Genomic DNA, 23324 nt, shown 5'->3' with positions numbered 1-23324 from the left:
TTTTAAGTTTAATCCAAATAGGTTTCCTAAAACCTAAATTAATTTTCATCCAGGTTGTCAATAGCTCTAGCTTAGGATATAAAAGGTATAGCTTTAAGGCTGTGCATTTTTTTCGCACTTGGGAACTACATCATGATATGTTTTTATATATGATTGTGACAGCAATTCCAAAGTATTGGATTACTATTTGGTCTTCAGATCTCATTTTTACTATAGAGTTGGCTGGAGCTCCTTAAAATTTTTTAATTACTTCACAGAGTTGTGCTGGAGAAATTAAAATGTATGAAATTTGTATTAATGCTTAAATTCCTTTAAAATTTTTTTTTTCAACGTTTATTTATTTTTGGGACAGAAAGAGACAGAGCATGAACGGGGGAGGGGCAGAGAGAGAGGGAGACACAGAATGGGAAACAGGCTCCAGGCTCTGAGCCATCAGCCCAGAGCCTGATGCGGGGCTCGAACTCACGGACCGCGAGATCGTGACCTGGCTGAAGTCAGATGCTTAACCAACTGTGCCACCCAGGCGCCCCTTAAATTCCTTTTAGACCTTTTGTAATTAAGAAAATAAAAGGAAATTTTTTGACGCAAATTCCTGCTCCAATAGATGTAATTTCCTTTTTTGACCCAAATCCCTGATGATAGCATCGATGATTCTTGACTAAGTTATATTTGGCTCAGTCAAGAACACTGCTTTCCTCTGCTTTTTCTTAGGCGGGACACCATCTCAGTGGTAGAGCGTACTCAAGGGTGGTTTGATATTACTGCTTATTCAAGGTGTTCAATACCTGTGTTTCTGACTTGTGGAATTTCCACCAACCTGGTGGTGTGGACTAGTTGGATTTTTCTATGATTACAAGTTATAATTATTACTGGAAATGCTTCTCACATAAGGGCATCATCAAGTATAATTTTTCTTTTGCCGTTTGCATCTTATTAAATCTTCATTTTCACCATTACATGTAATTCTCTGAACTAGTTCAACCTTCTCAGATACGCAGACAGCAGGATCAATGTTTTTATTCTACATAGGTATTCATGAAGACCAACCACCTTGACTATGATGGCTATGAAGTTCGAACATCCCCACTTAGAACAGTGCAGTGGTGGTAAACAAAGGCCAATCTAAGTCTGGAAGCTTTTGACATAGAAGATACTAACATTGACACTGATTTTTGATAAAATTAAGATCTGCAAACCTAATATAAAATAATGTTGCTATTTCCCTTCCTGTTAAAGGGCTGCACACTGTGATGGTGTAAGATTAGCCACTAGGGTAATTACGCTAAGTATTTATAATTATAATACTACTTTGGGGCACCTGGGGGGTTCAGTCGATTGAGTGTCCAACTCCTTATCTTATGATCCCAGAGCGTGGGGTCGAGCCCCGCATCAGGCTCCACACTGAGCATGGACGCCCCCCCTTAGGATTCTCTCTCTTCCTCTCCATGCCCCTCCCCCTCCTAAAATAAAAAAATACTACAATAACATAAATAAAATATAACTATGTAGATTATATTTGTAATATGTACATAAGCCATGCGAAGTTTATGGGTTTCTTATTTCGACTCTATAAACTATTGTGTGGAAATTAAAAAGTATACCTTTAAAACTACCGTGTGTGTGTGTGTGTGTGTGTGTGTGTGTGTGTAAAACTTCCTAGCAAAACAACATTTATGGTAAGTCTGAAATCCTGTCAGGCAAGAGAAGGGAATGTGGAGAGAAAGGGAGAAATGAGGCTTTGAGGGAGAGGGAATGGCCTGGGCCAGAACCGAGAAGGAAGACAAGTTGTGACAGCCTGAGTCCCGGAGAGATAGTACTCAGCCCAGAGCAGCGAGCGAGCAGAGTGCATGAGAGCTGAGAGCCAGGCTGCGCATGGCAGTAGGTGGCTCATGTGGTGGTCGTCGGCCATGTTAACACACTGGAACTTTTTCTTAAAAGTAGTGGGAAAGCATTGGAAAATTTTTAGCAGGAGTGAGTGAAGGTAAGATTTTTAATTCAGAAGAAACCTTGCTTATTGGGACTCTGTTCTCCCAAGAGGACACTCCTCACGCTGCTGGCTTCTGTTTGAATCCTTTTCTGTTTCTGTTTGCTGCACTTCAGACCACGCACTGGCTGAGGGGGACCTTTGAGCATGACGTGGCTACTTCTAGACCTTCCCTCTTCTTGAGATCCAGCCTTGGTTCTCCCCATCTGAGCCTGTCACTCACTGCCTCTGTCACATTGTTGCTGTGATCTCCCAAACCTTGGGTCTTCCCCCACCCAACACACTCAGTGAGTTAAGTTTCTGGTTACTGTCACCATTTCCAGCAATCCCATTGTCCTGATTTTTGGCAGTTTCACACACACAAATGATTCCTCCAGTATCCTGAATTTACAACCTCTTGGCTGCCTCTTCTCCGGTGCTTTTGCCCTCCACCCTATTGCATCCACTAGAAGCCAGCTATTTCTGCCATTACCAGTGAATGCATCCCCTCTATAACCTCCATTTCAAACCTCCCACTCTTCGAAAGTCATACTGAACATACCCAGCTAACACCAGCACTCTGTGGCTCCTCCAGGACCTTCAGTCCATTTAGCCTCCCTCCACCCTCATGGTTTCTCTCTGCTGCACACTAGCTTTATAGTACAACACTGACCACCATAAGCCCTCAGTCACATAGGGATTCAACTTCCTTGCCCTTTCTCCCGACCTCATACTCATTTGGCAAAACCATAAGTCTAAATAATTCCAACATTCTCCTCTCTCCAGACCTATAGTCATGCTGAGTATGTCTCCAGAAACATACACAGTTGTAGAGTCTTACTTTAAATTAATGATAAAAGCCCCCACGTGAGCACCACACTGTGCTTCCTGGTCCCTCCACGCGTCTCTCCTGCAAGAGCCCCTATTGTGCCGTCCTCCAGTATCTTCTCGACCTCACTGTTGTCTGGTTAATGGACATTCTGTTTCACTGAAAGATAAAATTAAGGCATTAGAAGACGACTACTACAACCCGCACCACGAATCTTACTGATCTACCAGAATCTATACCAATGTATGCTCTGTCTTCTTCCCTGCTCACTTACACAAGTTCTTTATGCTCCCATAATTACTTCTGCCTGTACAACAGGCCCAATCCCCACCCGCCAGCTCTGGGACATCGTTTCAGACGCTCTTCTGTTTCTTTTATGCAAGAGCCATATCAGTCTCCCCTTTATTGGATTATTCCCATAAACATGCTGGTTTACCATCTTCCAAACTGATGTTAAAAACCCTCTTGACCTACATCTCCTTCCAAATACCACTTAATTTCTATGTTCCTCTTTCCAGAAAAACTCACTGCTGGGGTGGGCTCTAGGTTTTTGCTGTGGAATCTCTCTTGAACCGTCTCTAATTATAACTCTGCTCCAAGCCCTCATCCAGAAATTCCATGTTACTAAATTCACTGGTAATGTCAGTCGTCATCGTATTTGAACGATCAGCAATACTCGACTGGTTATTACCTTTATGAGGCTTCTGGGCCACATTATCCTGTGGTCGTCTCTTACCTCACTGTTCGTCCCTTCTCAGTCTCCTTTCTGGTTCATTTTCCTCTCCTGACCTTTTAATATTGATGTTTCTTCTGGGTCAGACATTAATTGTCTTTTCTGTCTATTCTCACTCCGTAAACTCATTCAGTCACCAGAACTTTAAAATGTCATCTATATACTAAAGAACATCACATTTATGTTTTGGCCCCAAAGATCATTTCTGAACAGCAAATTCATAGATCTGTGTGCACACTGGAAAGTTGGGTGAAGATGCCTATTTAATGTTTCTTGAACTGAGTTCCTCTTCTTCATCACATCTCTTCACTCTGTCATCCCTCCCTCCCCGTCTCCTCAGTTTTACTCGATGACCAGATCATCTTTGTGTTCCTTAGGCTAAAAAGCTCTTGATTCCTTTCTCTCCTAAGGCACACAATGAATCCCTCAGTAAATACTGTGCTTTTCATAAATGTTATGTATATATGTGTGTGTGTGACGAACATATATATGTATGTGTGTGTGTGTATGTATATATATATATGTGTGTATGTATGTGTGTGTATGTGTGTGCGTGTGTGTGTGTGTATATATATATGTGTGTGTGTGTGTGTGTGTGTGTGTATATATATATATATATAAATGTATATGTCATCTACACATTTTTCAACCCTTCTCCTATTGGAGCCTGGTTGAAACCACCCTCCTATTTCACCTGTGTCATCTCACAAACTCAGTAACTTGCCCCCATGCTTCCTCTCTTCCCCTACTCAAGTCTGGTGTTAATACAGCAGCCAAAGTGATCCCTTGCAAGGTAATTCAGGTCCTGTTGTTTCTCTGCTCAAAAGCTTTTCCTATCACCCAGGTCTTTCAGAGAAATTCCTGGGTCATTACAGAAGACTATGAGGCCCTGGATAATCTGGCCTTCATTGACATCATTTTCTATTCTCCATTGAAGTCCTTCAGACCCAGTAATATTGGCCAACTTGCTGTTCCCCAAATAGGCAGACATTCCCTCACTTTTGTGATTTTGCAGTGCTTCTGTCTAGAATGTTCTTTCCCCCAAAATGTTCAGAATTAGCTCCCTCATCTCCTCCAAAAATTTCCAAGGATGTATTTCACACTGGAGGCTCCTCAGACCATCCAGCTCAGAATTGCAGCCGACAGTGTAACATCACACCTCTTAATTGTTTTCTCTTTACAGTGGATTTATATTCATGTTCGTATTTCCACCCGGAAACTGCATGAGGATAGCTTTTTGTTGTTGTTTTTAATTAATTATTTTATTCCCTGATGTATCTCAAATGCCCAGAATAATTCCTGACATACAGAGGGTACCCAGTGCCCATTCGACGGGTGAATCACCTCTGTCTTACAGTGTAAATTGGCAGTTATCAAAGTGTGGTCCATGGAGTGCCGAGGGCCCCCCCCAAATAATTTTGGGGTTTGGTGGAGTCAGAACTTTTTTCATGAGACTGCTAGGGCATTGTTTGACTTTTTTACTGTATTGCATTTGCACCACTATTTTCACTGTATCCTTCATAGTCATACATAAACAGGAAAAAAAAAAAACAAAAGCTTGAAGAGTGTCCTTACTCGTAAGCAGTAAACCTGATTAATTTTAACAAACCTCCACTCTTGACTAAATACCTTTTCAATATGTTGTGTAATGAAATGGGAAGTATGCTTCGAACACTTCTGTTGTTTAAGGACGTAGAGGGCAGTCTGAAGGAGAACTATTATGTAAGCTGAATTGGCTGGGTTTTTGTTTTTTTACAAAATAGCTTTTGCTTAGGAAAAATAACTTGAGATAAAATAGGCTTATTCAGACTTGAATATTTGGTAGACATTTACACAAAAATGAATGAAGTGAGACGGTCAGTTCAAGGAAAACAACGGACGGTATTTGTGGCTACTGATAGCATCAAAGCTTCCAAGCACAAAGTAGAATATTGGAAAGCTTGGGGGCGCCTGGGTGGCTCAGTCAGTAAGCATCTGACTTCAGCTCAGGTCATGATCCCGTGGTTTGTGGGATCGTGCCCCATGTCTGCGCTCACAGCGCAGAGCCTGCTTGGGATTCTCTCTCCCTCTCTCTGCCCTTCCCACCCCGCTCTTGCACACTCTCTCGCTCTCAAAATAAATGAATACACTTAAAAAAAAATGAAAGTAAATAAAAGTAAAATAAATTTTAAGGATAAAAAGAATATCGGAAAGCTTGTAGTCAGTCACCAGTGTGAGCCTGACAGCTTCCCATTATTAAAGACCATGAGATCAGTGGTCATTTTAAGGAATGTGACATTTTTCTTGATATTGTATTATGTAGTGTTTCAATATTTGAAGAATCTGTGTTACTCAATGAACCGGCATTTTCCAAATGACCAATGCATGATATTAAAGCATCATTTGTGGGTAAAGATCCATTGAAAGTGGAAGATAGATAAATGTGGTTTAATGTAACTAAACCCGATTTTCAATTTCACACTCAGACTAGCACTTGACTTTTGGTGTTGTATCAAAGACTATACAAAGCTGTCTAAAAAAGATTATTAAGCTGCCTCTTCCTTTTCAAGAAAAATGAGATGGCACCAGAGACCAGTCAGGAGAGACAGTGACCAGCAAGAGAAGGTGAGGGTTTCTAGAGCTTTGCTGTCCAGTGTGTTAGTTACTTGTCCTCTGTGGCTACTGAGCACTTGAAATGTGGCCGTGTCACATTGAGACGTACTGTAAGTATGCATACAGTACACACTGGGCTTCAAAGACTTAGTATAAAAAATGTAAAATGTCTCAATAAGTTGTTTTGTATTGATTGTGTGTTGGGATGATAATCTATTAACATATTGGGTGAAGTGTATTATTAAATGGCTTTCACTGTTTTTTTAAATCTTTCTATCATGGGGACCAGAAACTCTTAAATTACATATCTGCATGTATATGTGGCTTACATTAATTTTTTTATTGGCCACTACTATCTAAAGTACCTGGGCACAAATAGATAAAAAAAGGAAAGCTAAGAAGTTCATTAGGAAGAATTAGAAGAACTTAGAAATAATACGTACACTGGCAACCTCTGATTTTAGAATGTGTGTTTCACAAATATTACTTTTTCTTCTTTTGACTCTTTCTTGTAATTTTAATCCATTATAGAGATTGAACCCAACAATAATAGAAATATGTTTTTAAAAAGTCTTTATAAGCAGAATTTTATAAGCAGAATTCCTTCAAAAATGACCTGTTTATTTCTGGAAATATTTGCCTAACCACTGCACTGGGAAAGTTACATAAATAAGATCTAGGAATGGTAAACATTTAAATACCTTTGTTGTACATGATACACAAAGCCAGTATTCAGGGGCATAACAAACCCAGCATCTGCTGAAGCAGACATGAAGGCTGTCTAATGATCCCATGGAATGAATTATTCTAACTACTCACATCTCAGCTTCTTAGTCACACTGGATGAATGCTTTCCTGAGATTTTTAAAACCCATGTTTTCCATTATCCTGAGTGTTCTTAAATAACCCAATTAGAAAAATGAATGTGCCTTCCTTCATGCTTTAGACAATCACCAACCAACAAAAAACCCCCACAGAAACCAACAAGAGTAGAAGTCACTTAGGGCTCTGTTACTTCTAAGTAAGCAATGATAGTCTACCCATCTCCACCTGCCCAACATCCAATGGCGGTTGTCTCACTAAAGATACTTATTCCTAAATGAAACATGGGGAGCCACTGGGTCTATGCATAGTAGGAAAGAAATGGGTTATAAAAATGCTCGTTAGTTCTCAACGGGCTCTGGTTCTCCTCCTGCAGGTCTCTGTGGTCAACCAGCTGGACATGCAGGTGATCGTTTCGAACGTGCCCCCGACTCTGGTGGAGAAAAAGATAGAAGACCTTACAGAGTAATGGATTTTTGCTTACTTATATGTCTATATTCATATAGCTATATTTTTATTGCATTAGGTCATTTTAATCACTACAGTGTTCAGATTAAACCCATAAAACACCATCTTAATAATTCAGTGTACCCTTTTCCTGAAATGGAGAGCTTCACTTAAAATACGTGGAGATTCTGAGAGTGCCTTCAAAGAGGTATGGAAATTAGATGTGAGATGATGCTGTTATTCAGGATGCTTTGACCGATGCATCAACATAACCTCAAAACGCTGCAGAGAAGAAAGCAACCTTAAGAGTCATTATTAGAGTACATATCTTGATTTTTTGTAGCCCCAAATGATTCAAAAAACTCATTGAGTCATCAATCCAGTGAGCCCAGGGAATGTTATTTCTCAAAGTGATGAGTCTAGATGGCCAAGTCTTATTCTTTCAAAAACCAAGGAGACTAATTTTAGACAATATTAGAAAATATGCCACATTGTGCCTTTTGAACAGTGTATACCTAACATGTCATTGTTGAATCAGACAAAGTTGGGACTATTTATGAAGCCACAGTTCTCTGATATTCTGAATGCTCTAAAAGATTACTAAATGTCTTTACGAGTTCACTCTGAGCCAGCCAACCTAGCCTGCCATCATTTCATAATTTTTAGATGGACACTCGTTTGTTAATTCTGCATCTTCCCTTGAGTTCAGGTTGACAGGTACCAATTTCTCACTGCCTCTCTCTAGCAAAATATCTTTCACTTCCAAGTTGCCAGAAGAAGCTTCAGATATCAGACGGCGAAACTTTTAGTAATTATGTGCTGTATACAATAAGAAAAGCTTAATGCATGCCTGAGTATTTCTTCTGTAATAAAAGCATGCGCTCTGTAACAATTATCTCTTACTACATCACAGACTTCACCTTCGAGCACCATGTACAATGTCCTGTGGAGAAGAGGATTCTCAATATTTATGCTTGGAATAGCAATCATTCAGTGTCTGGGTTACCGCTACAGAAGGGGTTTATGTACACTTAACCTCTTGTCAAAATAATAGCTGATTTACACCTGAAAAAAAAATCTAGAATCACGCCTGTCTCTTAGCTGCTTTAATGTTATCTATGGAAGCAGACTTTCTCTGATTGTACCATCAAAATATGGTACAACCATCTTCAACCTCTAACCCTTCATTCTGCTCTCTTTGTCTTCAAAGCATTAACTAATATTTTCACTTTACGTCAATTTCCCACCGAAGTACAAGTTCCATGAGGATAGGGTGCTGTCCTGTATTTTCACTGCTGTCATTCAAGTTATGTAGTAGGCACCCTATCCATTTTATTGAATGGAAATTTTATACAAGCTAAATCATGATTCCCCTTTCTCGTATCAAGACAAAATTTATGAAAACTGAAGAAATGGCAATGTAGAAGTAAGATTTCATAGCAGTTTTATGATTTCCCCCCCTCTTAAGTGGAAAGGAAGACCTGAAAGAGAAAGAACAAGCAGCTTTCTAGTCTTGAAAGAAATATATCCCTGTGAAAGGAGCTTGGACTTCGTGTCACATACCAGTTTTGGAACACGATCAAGATGCCTTGGTCTTCCCCAGTCGGCCTTACCATGTCTTATCATTTGTTCACAAAAGCTGGTGAAGCTTATATCGTGGGATTGTTGTGAAGAACTAAATAATATAAGCTGTGTAGGGCAGTGAGAATTGTGAATATTCAGTAAATAGCAGGTATTCTAACAACAAGGTTAGTGAGCCAGTCAGGAGTGTGAAGATAGAGATGCCGGTTTTTTCCAGAGGGTAGTTTAGTGTGGAGCTCAGATTACGGGTTCAACCTGACCAGTTTGAAACTTAGGATAACTGTGTGACCTTCAGGCAAGAGATTTAGCACTTAGGGCCACACTTCCTCGTCTAGAAAATTGGAACAAGGATGTCAACCTTGTGTTGTGTTTGATAAAATTTAGGCAGTATAGCATCATTTGTCAGCAGTTACGTGGTTGAATCATTCAGGGCCGCAGAATCAAGATCTAGACTCTCATAGTGAATGTTGGGATTTCTTTCTTCTATGCAGCGTTCGCTGGTTATGATGATGAATCAGTCAGAGTGCTCTGGGTAATAGGATCCAGAGTGCTCTGGATATAGCAGACACATGCCTAATTCCTTAGTGTCAATTTTTAAAAATCTGTGTTAATTTAGAGATTCTTAAGCACAAAAATTTCTGATCCCTTTAAAAAAATAGACTATTTTTTTAGAGCAGTTTTACATTCACAGCGAAACTAGGCAGAAGATGCACAGCGGATTCCCAAGTGCCCCCCACTCACAGCTTCCCTCACTGTCAACATCGTGCCTCAGAATTAGTGGCACCTTTGTAGCAAACCGACATGGACACATCGTAAACGCCCTAAACTCATAGTCCACGTGAGGTTTCCTCTTGCCAGTGTGCACACTGTGGGTTTGAACTCATGGCTAACGGCCTCTACCTATCACTGTACAGGACGCAGAATAGATCCACTGCTGTCAACGTCCTGTGTCTCCACCTCTTCATCCCTCCTTTCGTCTCTTCCCCTGGCAACCACCGCTCTTTTTACTGTCTCTCTGGTTTTGCCTGGTCCGGAATGTCTTATGGTTGGAATCCTGTGGTCTGTAGTTTTTTTGATTCCTTTTTGAAAGCTGCTGGTCGTCCTGATAAGGACTGTTAGATCTGATTCAGCCTGATGAAGCACCAAACACCCTTTAGTGTCCAGGGGAGGAATAAAAATACACAGTAACTGAAGTAGACAACAGAAGGACAGCTTGTTCAATAAAACAAGAATTTATTGTTCCAGTGACCAGACTAACCAGCACGTTGTTTCCTACAGACGTTCTTAGATGGCAAGTCACACTACCATCAAAGATATTTTCTTTTTATTTCTTTCTTTTAATGTTTATTTATTTTTGATAGAGAGACAGAGAGAGCATGAGTAGGGGAGGGGCAGAGAGAGAGAGGGAGACACAGAATCCGAAGCAGGCTCCAGGCTCAGAGCTGTCAACACAGAGCCCAATGCAGGGTTTTGAACTCACAAACCATGAGATCATGACCTGAGTCGAAGTTGGACACTTAACCAACTGAGCCACCCAGGTGCCCCCGTCAAAGACATTTTCTATAATCCCCGTATATCTTTATCCATAAGAAGGAAACTTAAATTCCATATGATCATCACTTTTTTTTTTCTTCCTTTAGACAGACTCATAAATGAGGCCAGATCATAATCCATAGTTTTCTTGGCAAGTGTGAAATCAGTACAAACCAGGAGGGTTGATAAAATAAAAATTTGATGACCTAATACAATCATTTCATGATGGGGAAGATTTTGCAAAGGGGGTCAGTATCCTTTGATGGCCAAGAACACAATGCCTGGAAAACAGAATGCTCCTTGTAAATGTACGTTGCTATAGTGATGGTAATGATTATTCCCCATGCCCCTGGCATAAATGGCTCTACTGAACACTTTCAGGTTTTGTTTTGTTTTGTTTTGTTTTGTTTTGTTTTGTTTTGTTTTTTACTACTTTATTTGGGGCTTAGGGAATTTATGGGAGACCAACGCCCCTTCGTAATGAAACATGTTTCTTTTAAATTGTATTAACTTATTCAGCAAATTCCAGTGAGAATCTGTGGCTGCAGGTGGCCCTTTCATGTCTATGTTCTCAAGTACTTTAGGTTAAATTTAGGATTTATCTCTTTGTGGGCTCTGACTTAACAAATGCTTGAGGTTAAGGGGTGGGGCAGGGCTGTAGGGATGAGGATGGGGAAACCGGGCTATGACCAGCAAAGGACTGGCAGTAGTGTGTGAAGAGGAAGCTGGGAAGTGTTGGGGTCCGTGTCTCCTTTCTCCATCCACTTCATCATGAAGCCCAAATGAATAGAAGAAGGTTGGGATTCTAAAATTTAAATCTTTAAGAATCTGCAGAAATGGCATTTTTTGAAGAGTATGCATCAAGGAGTTTCAGAAATACTGTGTTCCAGCATGAATTGGAATTGAAAATTAAGGTCACAGAGTTGCTCAAACACTTCTCTTACTTTCTAAATACGATATGAAAATTCAGCGACCGTAGACTTTATTGAAGTAGTTATTGATTTGGCGTAGGAGAGCCCATCTCCATGAAATATTGATACCGCATCTGAAATGTGTCTGTGTCACTAATTTATGGCTCCTTGAATTATGGTTACAAAACATACTTCAGAAATCTAGCCGAGACACACATTTCTAGGATGAGAATTATGAAACCTCTTGGGAAGAGAATCTATGAAACAGTAAACAGTAAATGCTCACACTTATATTTTCTTAAATCAGTGTAATAAAGACTGGTGTTGAGGGGAAAGGTCAAATGGAAAGGCAGATCAATAAACACATTAGCTTTGATCATTTTTACCTTCTCCTTGCTTTTGAGGTCCAGACACTATAAAGGGACAGATATTCCTATTACAAATATTAATGTTAATAGACTAATACATTTGAAAGAGATTTTTGTAATGTTTATACTGTTACTTAAATTTTGGTTTTTACTACATTATTTCTTTCCATTATAATTTTTTTTTAGTTTTTTTAACATTTACTTATTTCTGAGATAGAGATAGAGCATGAATGGGGGAGGGTCAGAGAGAGAGGGAGACACAGAATCTGAAACAGTCTCCAGGGTCTGAGCTGTCAGCACAGAGCCCGACACGGGGCTCAAACTCACGGACCATGAGATCATGACCTGAGCTTAAGTCGGACATTTAACCGACTGAGCCACCCAGGCACCCCTTTCCATTATACTTTTTTAAGTGTTAACAGTAATTTCAAATTTAAAAAACAATAATTTTAAATCAATGGTTTTAATAACAATACTTATGTAAGTAAAATTCTATTTCCAAAAACAGATAGTAGCCTGAATTTAGTTAGCCTATATGCTTTAACTTGCAAATTCCTAATTTGGAGTGTTACACTCTCTGGATAGAAAAAAGAAATGCTTATTTATTCTATTCAGATTCCTATAAGAAAACACTTCAGAGAAAATCTCATGTAAAATTCCTAAATGATATATTAACTCCCCCCCTCCCCACCCTCACCCAGGAAGTTGATTCTTCTTGAAGGGACCCTAGGCTCAAGCCCCACCCACCAGTGACTAGGTGGCAGGTCTCTGGCCAATTAAACTCTCTAAGTCCTAATATCCATATGCAATGCTGGAAATCTATTAATTAAATAAAAAGTAGTTACCGGTTGTAAGTAGTGGCAGCGTGAGTATACCAAGCAAAGTCTGTGCTCCCATGGAGCTTCCATTCTATGGGGGGAAAACAGCAAATAGAATAATAATAAATTCATATATAATATGTAGCAATATGAAATTATGGATGAAAGGTCCTGTCTCACATAGGATGATGGAGGAAAACCTTGTGATAGGCTGAAATCAGAGCAGAAAGGAGTTAAGGGAGACAGCCGGGTGGTTGCCATGGTGTGTGGGGGTGGGGGCAGTTTTCCCAGAGAGAGGACACTGCTGATGTGAAAACCCAGATGGAGGAGACTGTTGTCGTATCAAGATAGGAAGTGAGTTATATCGGATATCATGGGCCACTTGAAGGATTTAACATTTTACCCTGTGGAAGATACAAAGTCCATAGAACTGTTAGTCTGGTATCGTAGCCATGAAGCATAGGAGTGCTTAACACGTGGTCAGTCCAAATGGAAGGTGCTCTAAGTATAAAATATACACCAGATTTAAATTGGTGTAGCCAATTTAGATTGGTAGCCCCCCGCCCAATAAAAGGACAATATCATTAATAATTTTAGATGGATTGTACACTGAAATGGTATTTTTTGGGTGTAATGAGTGAAATAAATATATTAAAATTAATCTCGCCATTTTTATTGTTAATCTTTTAATGTGGGTACTAAAAAATTTGAATTTGCATGTGATTTGCATTATATTTCTTTTGGCCGGTGTTACCTGTAAGGATTTGCACAGAGAAATAATGTTCTGGCTTAAGTTTTTAAATATTGTTGAGTGGGAGACAAAGTGAGGAGCTATGAGTCCAGGGAGAGATCTCCGGGGCTTGGACTGTTGTTAAGGTAGCTGCAGGAGAGATGTTTAGATGAAGGGTATATTTTGAAGATGCAGTCTATAAAATTTGTAAAATTCCTTGGTTTGGGGTCTTAGCAAATGGAAAAAATAAAAATTTCTTTACCTGGCCACTGAGGACTTTGATAAAACGATATGTGGGAAGGTCACAGTATTCTCTTCTTGGAGACAGTCGACTTTATTTAGCAAGATTTGGTTCCCCACAATAAATGATGCCGGTTCCTTTTCTCGTCTTCATCCTGCTGATTTCTCAACTCAGTGATAAAGTGAAACTCCATTTTCTACCTCCTGTCACCATGGCCACTTCCCTAGCCCTGCAATAAGGTTATTTTCTTTTGTCTTATTTATTACTCATGAACTGAGTGTATTATATACGTCAGGTATGGTATTATCCTATAAAACCAGTTGCAGGCTGTTTCAAAAATATGTCCAGCTGGAACATATGGAATGTTATTATATCTGAGAGATTCTTCAGCTGTGTAGTCTTTCTTATCTGCTGTATTTTAAATTAAATTGTTGTAAGTATCGGCAATCACATGCCGATTTTAAGTATACTTAGCACAAAGATGTGGTCAAAGTTGAAGAGCTTATCAACAGAGAATGATCATAAGTGATCTAATTTTTATCACAATGAAGCACAGACAGTTCAATGTACAACTTTTGGAGACAACATTTTCCGAATTAGTCATGCAATAGCTATAAAATAAATTGAAGCCGATCATAAAAATAAAACACAAACTCAACATAAAATGTTGAGCTACTTTTTACTATTTAAGGTACAATTCATGATTCTTTAGAACACATAAATATGCTTTGGTTGTAGTCAGTCTTGGTGATTCATTGTTTCAACACAAAGGAAATTCATCTGCTATTTTTTTCAGAAATAGTTTGGGGCTTCATTTTGGTAGAGAAGGAGAAGTCATCTCTTTTTGCAAGAAAAATACTTATTGTCAACTTACTATTTCAACTTATTGATAATTCTTTACAGAATGGAAGTTGGCCCAGAATGCAATGAGGCTTTGATAGCATACTATCTGATGTTGTTATTCGTACATATTGTAGTAGTATGTTTAATGCTTAATTCCTTGAAATGTGGGAAAGTATAGACATTTGAATTCCATTTCTATACAAATGTAGAATTTGTATTGCATGGTCATACAGAAAAGTTTTAAATTATCCCGGTGTCAGTATTGAGCTGACATCATGGAATCATAGTTACAAAGAGGGGTGTTTCAGTACCCTCATTTCTGGGGTCCTATTTGTGAGGGTCAAAATGTCCTATTTTGTACGAATTCTTAGTTTTCATTTCAAGATATGCTATCATAGCAGAAAATGAATATATTATTTACACTAAGGATTAAACTTCTGTCCAAGTGGCTCAAATTCACGGTACTTAGTATTTTGTTTCTGATAATATGTTTCTGATGTATTAGGGTAAATTTTTATTTTTTTATTTCATGTTATATGCATTCTCCACATTCATATTACACTTGACCCTTGAACAACATAGGGTTCAGGGGTGCTGTACAAGTGAAAATCCACATTTGACTTTTGAATCTCCAAAAATTTAGCTAATAATACTCTACTGTTGACTGGAAGCTCTACCAATAACACAGTCAATTAACACATATTGTGTGTGTTACACATATCATATACTACATTCTAACAATAAAGTCAGAGAAAAGAAAACGATAGTAAGAAAATCATAAAGGAGAGAAATACATTTGTAGTGCTGTACTGTAAAAGCTCCATGTATATACGTGGAACCATGCTGCTCAGTGTTATATATGGGTCGACTATATACTTTCCTACATGCACAGTTAACCAAAAACAAATGACTTGTCAACTAGACTTTGCTTTTTCTTAAGATACCATCGTATAGTAATTCAGTAAAACATTATGTATGCTGATGTCTTGCTTTCAATAGATTTGTTTCATATTTTAATGGTCACAATACCCATCATTCACTAACACATTTTAGAATCTTTTTTTTAATATTTTTTAAAGTTTATTTATTTTTGAGACAATGCCAGAGAAGAAGCACAAGCAGCGGAGGGGTAGATAGAGGGAGACACAGAATCCGAAGCAGGCTGTAGGCTCTGGAGCCTGACGTGGGGCTTGAACTCATGAACCGTGAGATCATGACCTGAGCTGAAGTTGGACGCTTAACTGACTGAGCCACCCAGGTGCCCCATTTCAGAATCTTTGTAGTCAAAACTATACTAGTTTCTGTTGGAAGAAACAAAAAGTACTAAAGGAAAATAAATGGTGTTTCTCAGTTAATACTTACCACCTGACACTTGCCATATAGAAAATTTAAATATATTATTTGTGCCATGTCCCCATCTTCCTCAGCAATATGGACATACAAGTACTTTTGACTCTTATCTTTTTTCTGCTTTTTCATTGACACTCAAACCTTCGGAGATGATGAAAAGAAAGCCAAAACAAATAAACAAAATACTTCCTATAATTCCATGGGGGATGTTTGGATTTTGTTTGTATTTTAAAAAAAGTGTTTGAAATATTTGAGCTATAGCTGTTGTTTTCAAGAAGAGATAAGTAGACTCTTCCTTAGCTGAAAATCTGTTTTCATGGACGATCAATTTAAAATGCTATTTTTTGAGATTCGGAGCAGATAGAGACATTTTCTTTATTGCCTTTGTTTGCTCTGTGAGAAAAGTGGAAGCGTTAAAAAAATAAAGTTGTATTGAAGGAGGTTTCCTGTTTAGAAGAATAGCAAGCTTGAAGAATAGGGTTTCGATTGAGGGGGAAATCAGTTTAATCCATAAGAGACCATTGTAATGAAGGTATCAGTATATTGTCTAATACTCTTGTTTTAACTTATGATCTGTGCTATATTACATATAGCATTTATACATATAGCACAGATCATATGTATATGTATATATATAAAGAATTTGAATACTTACTAACATAAGTATTAAAGTTAATAAAAGAAAAGTTATATAAAAGTTAATAAAAGAAAAGGTTAATTTATACAGGTATATTCCATCCTGTGATTTGAGGGAAAGTGGCTATTCATACTCCAAAGGTGAAATCCATTAACAAAAACAGTGAAGAAAGGTATTTTCCAGCTTCCTATTGAACTTAGCTTTTGATAAAAAAAAAAAAAAATCATTGGGAGCATAGTTGGGAAATTAGAGAAGCAGAAACAAGTCGAGTATTATAATCTCTGTTTTACTTTTCCCAAATATCACACCACTGAGTTCCGTTCATGTTTCAGAGCCTTTGCTCGCAAAATAGAACATAACTGGAAAATGGATGCAGGGTACAGATTGTTACATATGATATGTCTCCATTAAAATGTGAATCACGGTTGCTTCTAAAGGTCTTCAAAATATATAGTGGGTACTTTTTCCTTTAAAAATTCTTCTTTCTATCATAGTCTTTTTTTTTTCCTGAAAGTTTTCTTTTTTAATTTTATTTTTTGAATTTACATCCAAATTAGTTAACATATAGTGCAACAATGATTTCAGGAGGAGATTCCTTAATGCCCCTTACCCATTTAGCCCATCCCTCCTCCCACAACCCCTCCCGTAACCTTCAGTTTGTCCTCCATATTTAAGAGTCTCTTCTGTTTTGTCCCCCCTCCCTGTTTTTATACTGTTTTTGCTTCCCTTCCCTTATGGTCATCTGTTCTGTGTCTTGAAGTCCTCGTATGAGTGAAGTCATATGATACTTGTCTCTCTCTAATTTCACTTAGCATAATACACTCTAGTTCCAGCCATATAGTTGCAAATGGCAAGATTTCATTCTTTTTAATTGCCGAGTGATACTCCATTGTGTGTGTATATATATATATATGTATGTGTATATATACCACATCTTCTTTATCCATTCATCCATCGAGGGACATTTGGGCTCTTTTCATACTTTGGCTTTTCTCAATAGTGCCGCTATAAACATGGGGGTTCTCGTGTCCCTTCAAAACAGCATACCTGCATCTCATGGATAAATGCCTCGTAGTGCAATTGCTGGGTCGTAGGGGAGTTCTGTTTTTAGTTTTTTGAGGAACCTCCATACTGTTTTCCAGAGTGGCTGTACCAGCTTGCATTGCCACCAACAAGGCAAAAGAGATCCTCTTTCTCCGCATCCTCACCAACATCTGTTGTTGCCTGAGTTGTTAATGTGAGCCATTCTGACAGGTGTGAGGTGGTACCTCATTGTGGTTTTGATTTGTATTTCCCAGGTGATGAGCAGTGTTGAGCATTTTTTCATGTGTCGGTTGGCCATCTGGATGTCTTCTTTGGAGAAGTGTCTCTTCATGTCTTTTTCCCATTTCTTCACTGGATTATTATTTTTGGGGGGGGGGTGTTGAGTTTAATAAGTTCTCTATAGATTTTGGATACTAAACCTTTCTCTGATCTGTGATTTGCAAATATTTTCTCCCATTCTGTCAGTTGCCTTTTAATTTTGCTGATTGTTTCCTTTGCTGTGCAGAAGCTTTTTATTTTGATGAGGTCCCCATAGTTCATTTTTGCTTTTGTTTCCCTTGCCTCCGGAGGTGTGTTGAGTAAGAAGTTGCTGGGGCCAAGATCAAAGAGGTTTTTGCCTGCCTTCTCCTTGAGGATTTTGATGGCTTCCTGTCTTCCTTTTAGGTCTTTCATCAATTTTGAGTTTATTTCTGTGTATGATGTAGAAAGTGGTCCAGGTTCATTCTTCTGCATGTTGCTGTCCAGTTTTCCCAGGACCACTTGCTGAAGAGACTGTCTTTATTCCATTGGGTATTCTTTCCTGCTTTGTCGAAGATTAGTTGGCCATACGTTTGTGGGTCCATTTCTGGGTTTTCTATTCTGTTCCATTGATCCGAGTGTCTGTTTTTGTGCCATCATAGTCTTTTAAGTTTTATGGTGCAGAAGTTTTGCCAAATACAACAGCTTATTATTTTTTAAAATCAGTCCCACCCAGTGGTGGGAGGTAAATAGAGCATTTTATTGTGCAGCCCCTCAACTCGGAGACCCGACCAGCAAGAGCCCACACCTGTGTTCTCTTAGCTACATGTATGGTTCTCCTCCTGACTTCCTTCAGCTCATGCACAATTTACCTCTGACTATGCTGTTGCTTTTTTTTAACATAAGAAATACATTCAGCTACAAGTGTATATAAGAAAATCCCATTTGTATCAGCAGCAACACAAATGGTATTTTAGATACTTTCTTTTCTATCGAAACTGTATGAGATGCCACATTAAATTATTTTTTCAATGTTCCACCTTTGCAAAGAGAAGTTGAGGCACAGTGATTCATACAACAACACAAGGTAGGGGCATCTGGGTGTCTCAGGTTAATAAGCATCTGACTTCGGCTCAGGTCGTGATCTCACAGTTCATGGGTTCTCCCGCATCGGGCTCTGTGCTGGCAGCTCAGAGCCTGGAGCCTGCTTCACATTCTGTGTCTCCCTCTCTCTCTCTCTGCCCCTCCTCTGCTCGTGCTCTGTCTCTGTCTCTCTCTCAAAAATAAGCATTAATTTTTTTTTAAAAGGTAAAGTACGTGTCATATGAGTCATAAAAATAAAGCAAGCAGAATAAAAAGAAATGGAGGGAGTTGAGTAAGATGAGCAGAGAGAGGCCGTGACCATGCCCTGCAGATTGGTAGAGTGCTCCCAAACTTGCTTTTCATCATTTTAGGGTCAAAGTGAAAGAGGCAAACCAAGGAACAGACCAAAAGGAACAGAATCAGTTAAAAATTGGCGGGGGGGGGGGGGGTGGGGGACTTGCGGTGGGAAGACAGAACCATTTCTGAGTCAAATGCCAGAAGAGAAGGGGATGTTTCCATCCTGTGGAACATCACAGAATGTACAATGTGTGATGTATGAAATGGTCCATGGTTCTCAGCACAGCACCTGGGATGTGCTGTGGGTGGGGTCTCTAAGGTCTGTATTAACAGAGGACAGACATAGTGCAGGGTATCAGGAAAGCTGTGCTGTATCCCTGTGGGCATCCACAGTCCTATGGGTTCCTTTCAGCCAGGCTTTTGAAGAAATATCCACAAGTACCTGGGTTGGGGCTTGCAATCACTCACTGTGAGGGGCTTCTGTGACAACCACGACAAATAACTAATCTTCGTGCTGCTCTCTTTTATTTGTTGGGGGTTGTACACTTACTGGGCGCTAATTAACTTCTCACAGAGCCCCTTGGGGTAGGTCTGACTGCTTTCCCCTTGCACCGGTGAGTCCCCTGCAACATTGGAAGTTGAATAATTTCCACAGAGACACAGATAGCAAAGTGGGAGAGGTTTAATTTGAATCTCCATGTAGGGGCCAGGGGCAGGCTGGGTCCCTAACCACTCCCTCTTTGCAGTGCTTCTTAAAAAGGAGGGAAACCTGGGGCGCCTGGGTGGCACAGTCGGTTAAGCGTCCGACTTCAGCCAGGTCACAATCTCGCGGTCCGTGAGTTCGAGCCCCGCGTCAGGCTCTGGGCTGATGGCTCAGAGCCTGGAGCCTGTTTCCGATTCTGTGTCTCCCTCTCTCTCTGCCCCTCCCCCATTCATGCTCTGTCTCTCTCTGTCCCAAAAAATAAATAAACGTTGAAAAAAAAATTTTTTTTTAAAAATTAAAAAAAAAAAAAAAAGGAGGGAAACCTAATTACACATGCAACCCATACCTCTCCTGGGAGTGGGCCACTCCCTCACAGAGAAACTTCCATCAAAGGGTAATTTTAGCGTGGCTCCTGCACACAGAGGGAAGTCAATAGGATGGCTGCTGATCTTGGTGAAAAAAAATGAAAGCTAAATCCATAAGTAAACAGGTACCTACATCAGCTATACAACTTTTTCCTTAAGCCTCCACACTTAAATTTTTATAATGCAATGTCTGGCTGAGCTCACAGAAGAGGTGCATATAGGTAAATGGATAAAGTGATGTTGTAAATTAAAATTTAGGGGCATCCACCAAAGATGGTTTGAGAATAAACTACGTAAGTGAGCCAGCTCTTTATTGGTACCTTCAGTTTCTGATTTAAAGAAAAAAAAAAACTATTTACACAAGATTTCAGTTAAATATGCCTTTGAACATTTATTGTAAAATTTATTCAACATTTATTGTGAAAAAGCTATTTAGATAAACTATTTCTAGTTTAACTTATAAACTAGTTTCAATTTATTTCTTATTTTTTTAATGTTTATTTATTTTTGAGAAAGAGAGACAGTGCAAGCAGGGGAGGGGCAGAGAGAGAAGGAGACACAGAATCCCAGGTAGGCTCCAGGCTCCTAGCCGTCAGCACAGATCCCGATGCCTGGCTCGAACTCACGAACTGTGAGATCATGACCTGAGCCGAAGTCTGAAGCTTAACCGACTGAGCCACCCAAACACCCCAAACTAGTTTAAATTTAAATTAATTAACATGTGGTAACACAGTAAAAATATTTATATACATGTATTTTCATATAAACTTTTATGTGTATAAAACATAACACATACATACAAATACACCTATATAACATGTAAATATATATTCTTGTATAAATATATGCATATATATCCACCTATGTATATTTATATACATATAAAATGTATGTGTCAATTGATTTTACTTTAGTTTCTGAAACATTGTCTAAAGATTACATAGTGACATATTACTAAATAATTATGAATACATTACAAATCTTTTAAACTAAATTAGAAGAATAAACCCTAAATAAACATTTAATTTGTGGTTAATGATTATAATTATTATACTAATTCATTTGCACTGTATTTGCTTGTCAGAAGATCAAGCACCATGTTTTCTCTTAAGAAAGTTTTTTCATAATCAAATACTAATCATATATATATATATATATTTTTTTTTTTTTGAAATCGATATATTCCTCCCAAGACTATAGATTCATGGCGCATGTAAATGACTGGATTTTTTCCAGAATACAAATTCTTATCAAACTCTACAATGAGCAGCCTTGCAACTTGAAGCAGAATGCAAAATACACGGCCAGTAGAATTACAAAGAGTCTAGGGGGACTGATGAGACCAGGACCAGGAAGATCAGGCAGATGTTGCTACCGTGAAAGAATTAGAAAATGAGTCGTGCTTTAGCGCAGCTGGACCTTAAAGGGGAATGTGCTTAATACTAGTTCTAATGTGCCAGCAATCGACTGAGGCTCCCTTCAGTGCAGGGAACTTTATTGGAAGCTGTGGGCAGGAACACAGGCTAGGGAATAGTCTGGAACACAGGCAGGTGCAGGAGCCTGGGAACAAGAAGTGGAGGAGTGAACAGGTGGGTATGCAGTTTCCGTCTGATGAGCAGGGAGCACCTCACGTGAGTGGGTCCCAGCCGTCTTAAACTCTTGTGTCTTTGACTCAAGGACCAAACTCCCGGGAGAAAATGGCCTGGCCTGGGTCACCTGCGGTCTCCTTTGGCCTGGGATGAGGCAGGACAGGACCAGTGATTAAAGTCAGCCGTGTCTGTGGGAGACAAGGCTAATTCCTCCTTTGAAATCAGGGTGTTTGGAGGGAGAGAATATGAATGCTTTGTAACCAAAACCCAACGAAGTCTACATGGGTCCTGTAGGTATGAACGCCTTCTTTTCAACGCCTTCTTTTCACGTATCTCAAAGGACTAAACCCAGTTCTTGTGATGTGGCTAGTGCAGTCCCAGGCACGTAATTTTATCCACGAGGGAAATGAATGACAAAAGGGGGCAGTGGCTTCCATGTGCCAGAGTAGACGGCACACGGATGACGGTTCATTGCCAGCATGGGCGGCGGTGGGGGGCTAGACCAGCCTTGCTTGTTATTATTTATGATTTTTAGCAGCAGAGGCAAACGTTAGAGCTTATTATTTTATAGTTCGTTTGGACCGTTTTTACATTCTAATTAAGTAGTGCTGATGAGAATTCACACATCTTAACTGACAGAAAAGCAGCTAATGCAATTGGAAATTTGGGGCCTCACGGCTGCTTCACAGCAGGCATCGGGGATCAAGGAAAGGGGATAATGAATAATCATTTGCTCCATGTACAGTTTGCTAAAAAGTCTTTACATCTCGGCTGCTTAGGCTGCTAATACACCTTCATTTTGTAAGACCACACCGGAACAGGAGAAGCGGTCTCCTTCAGCTGTCTACTGTGTGTCTAAATAAAAGCAAATCTGGGTTTAGAAGAAAAAACTTGGTTTGTAAGGATTATTTGTTGGAAGGCAGGAGAGAGGAATTGACGTGCCAGAGGGAAGAACCATTGTAATCGGGGAGCGGTCTGACCAAGAGGTCCCATAGCTCTTGGGGATTAGGCAGAAAAAAACCTTTTTTTTTCCCCCCCATAAGGAGTAGAGAGAATGAGAGGAGGGAAGGGGCCTTTAGAAGGCTTGCACACTGTCACAGTTTGAGGGTGGGTCAAAATTCAGAGACTCGAAAAAAGGACACAAATTTAACCAATGTTTGGGTAACAAGAACTTCTCCTTTTCCTTCCTGTTCCCCTTTCCCTTCTTCCTCTCCTCCTCCTCCTCCTCCTCCTCCTCCTCCTCCTCCTCCTCCTCCTCCTTCTTCTTCTTCTTCCTCCTCCTCTTCTCCTCCTCCTCCTCCTTGATCAGTGGGGACAAAACAGTCCAGCTAACCATGTGTGAGACAAAGTATGGGAATTTGGAGGATCTGTGCCTGGCTTCCCCGTGGCTTAGAGCAGGATGATTCTTTGCAATAAGCAGTTTCCTGGGACACACCTGGCTGGCAGACTTCTTGCTCTTTTCTGGGAGCAAAGATCTTGGGTAAAATCCAGCACTGTTACGTGTAAAAGGGGGATACTGTCTGACCCCTAATCTTCTATTTTCAGGAACATAATTAGCCAACATGCTTTACTAGGTATTTCTTTGTTCTGTGTCCATGTGGTATTACT

The 23324-nt window shown here is 39.5% G+C and overlaps 1 protein-coding gene across 14 annotated transcripts in view; it reads left to right on the top strand.

Annotated features, from left to right (window-relative positions):
* Window positions 1–23324, top strand: part of PCDH15 (protocadherin related 15) — a 926293-nt gene that overhangs the window by 860050 nt on the left and 42919 nt on the right. For all 14 annotated transcript variants that reach the window (XM_053207164.1, XM_053207165.1, XM_053207167.1 and 11 more), the window contains one exon: window positions 7316–7404. In XM_053207164.1, coding sequence (XP_053063139.1) covers window positions 7316–7404 — 89 coding nt within the window. The remainder of the gene's footprint in view (window positions 1–7315; window positions 7405–23324) is intronic.

This window comes from Acinonyx jubatus, chromosome D2 (assembly GCF_027475565.1).
Source record: "Acinonyx jubatus isolate Ajub_Pintada_27869175 chromosome D2, VMU_Ajub_asm_v1.0, whole genome shotgun sequence".
Taxonomy (NCBI): Eukaryota; Metazoa; Chordata; class Mammalia; order Carnivora; family Felidae; genus Acinonyx; species Acinonyx jubatus.
This window is presented reverse-complemented; position numbering and strand designations above follow the sequence as displayed.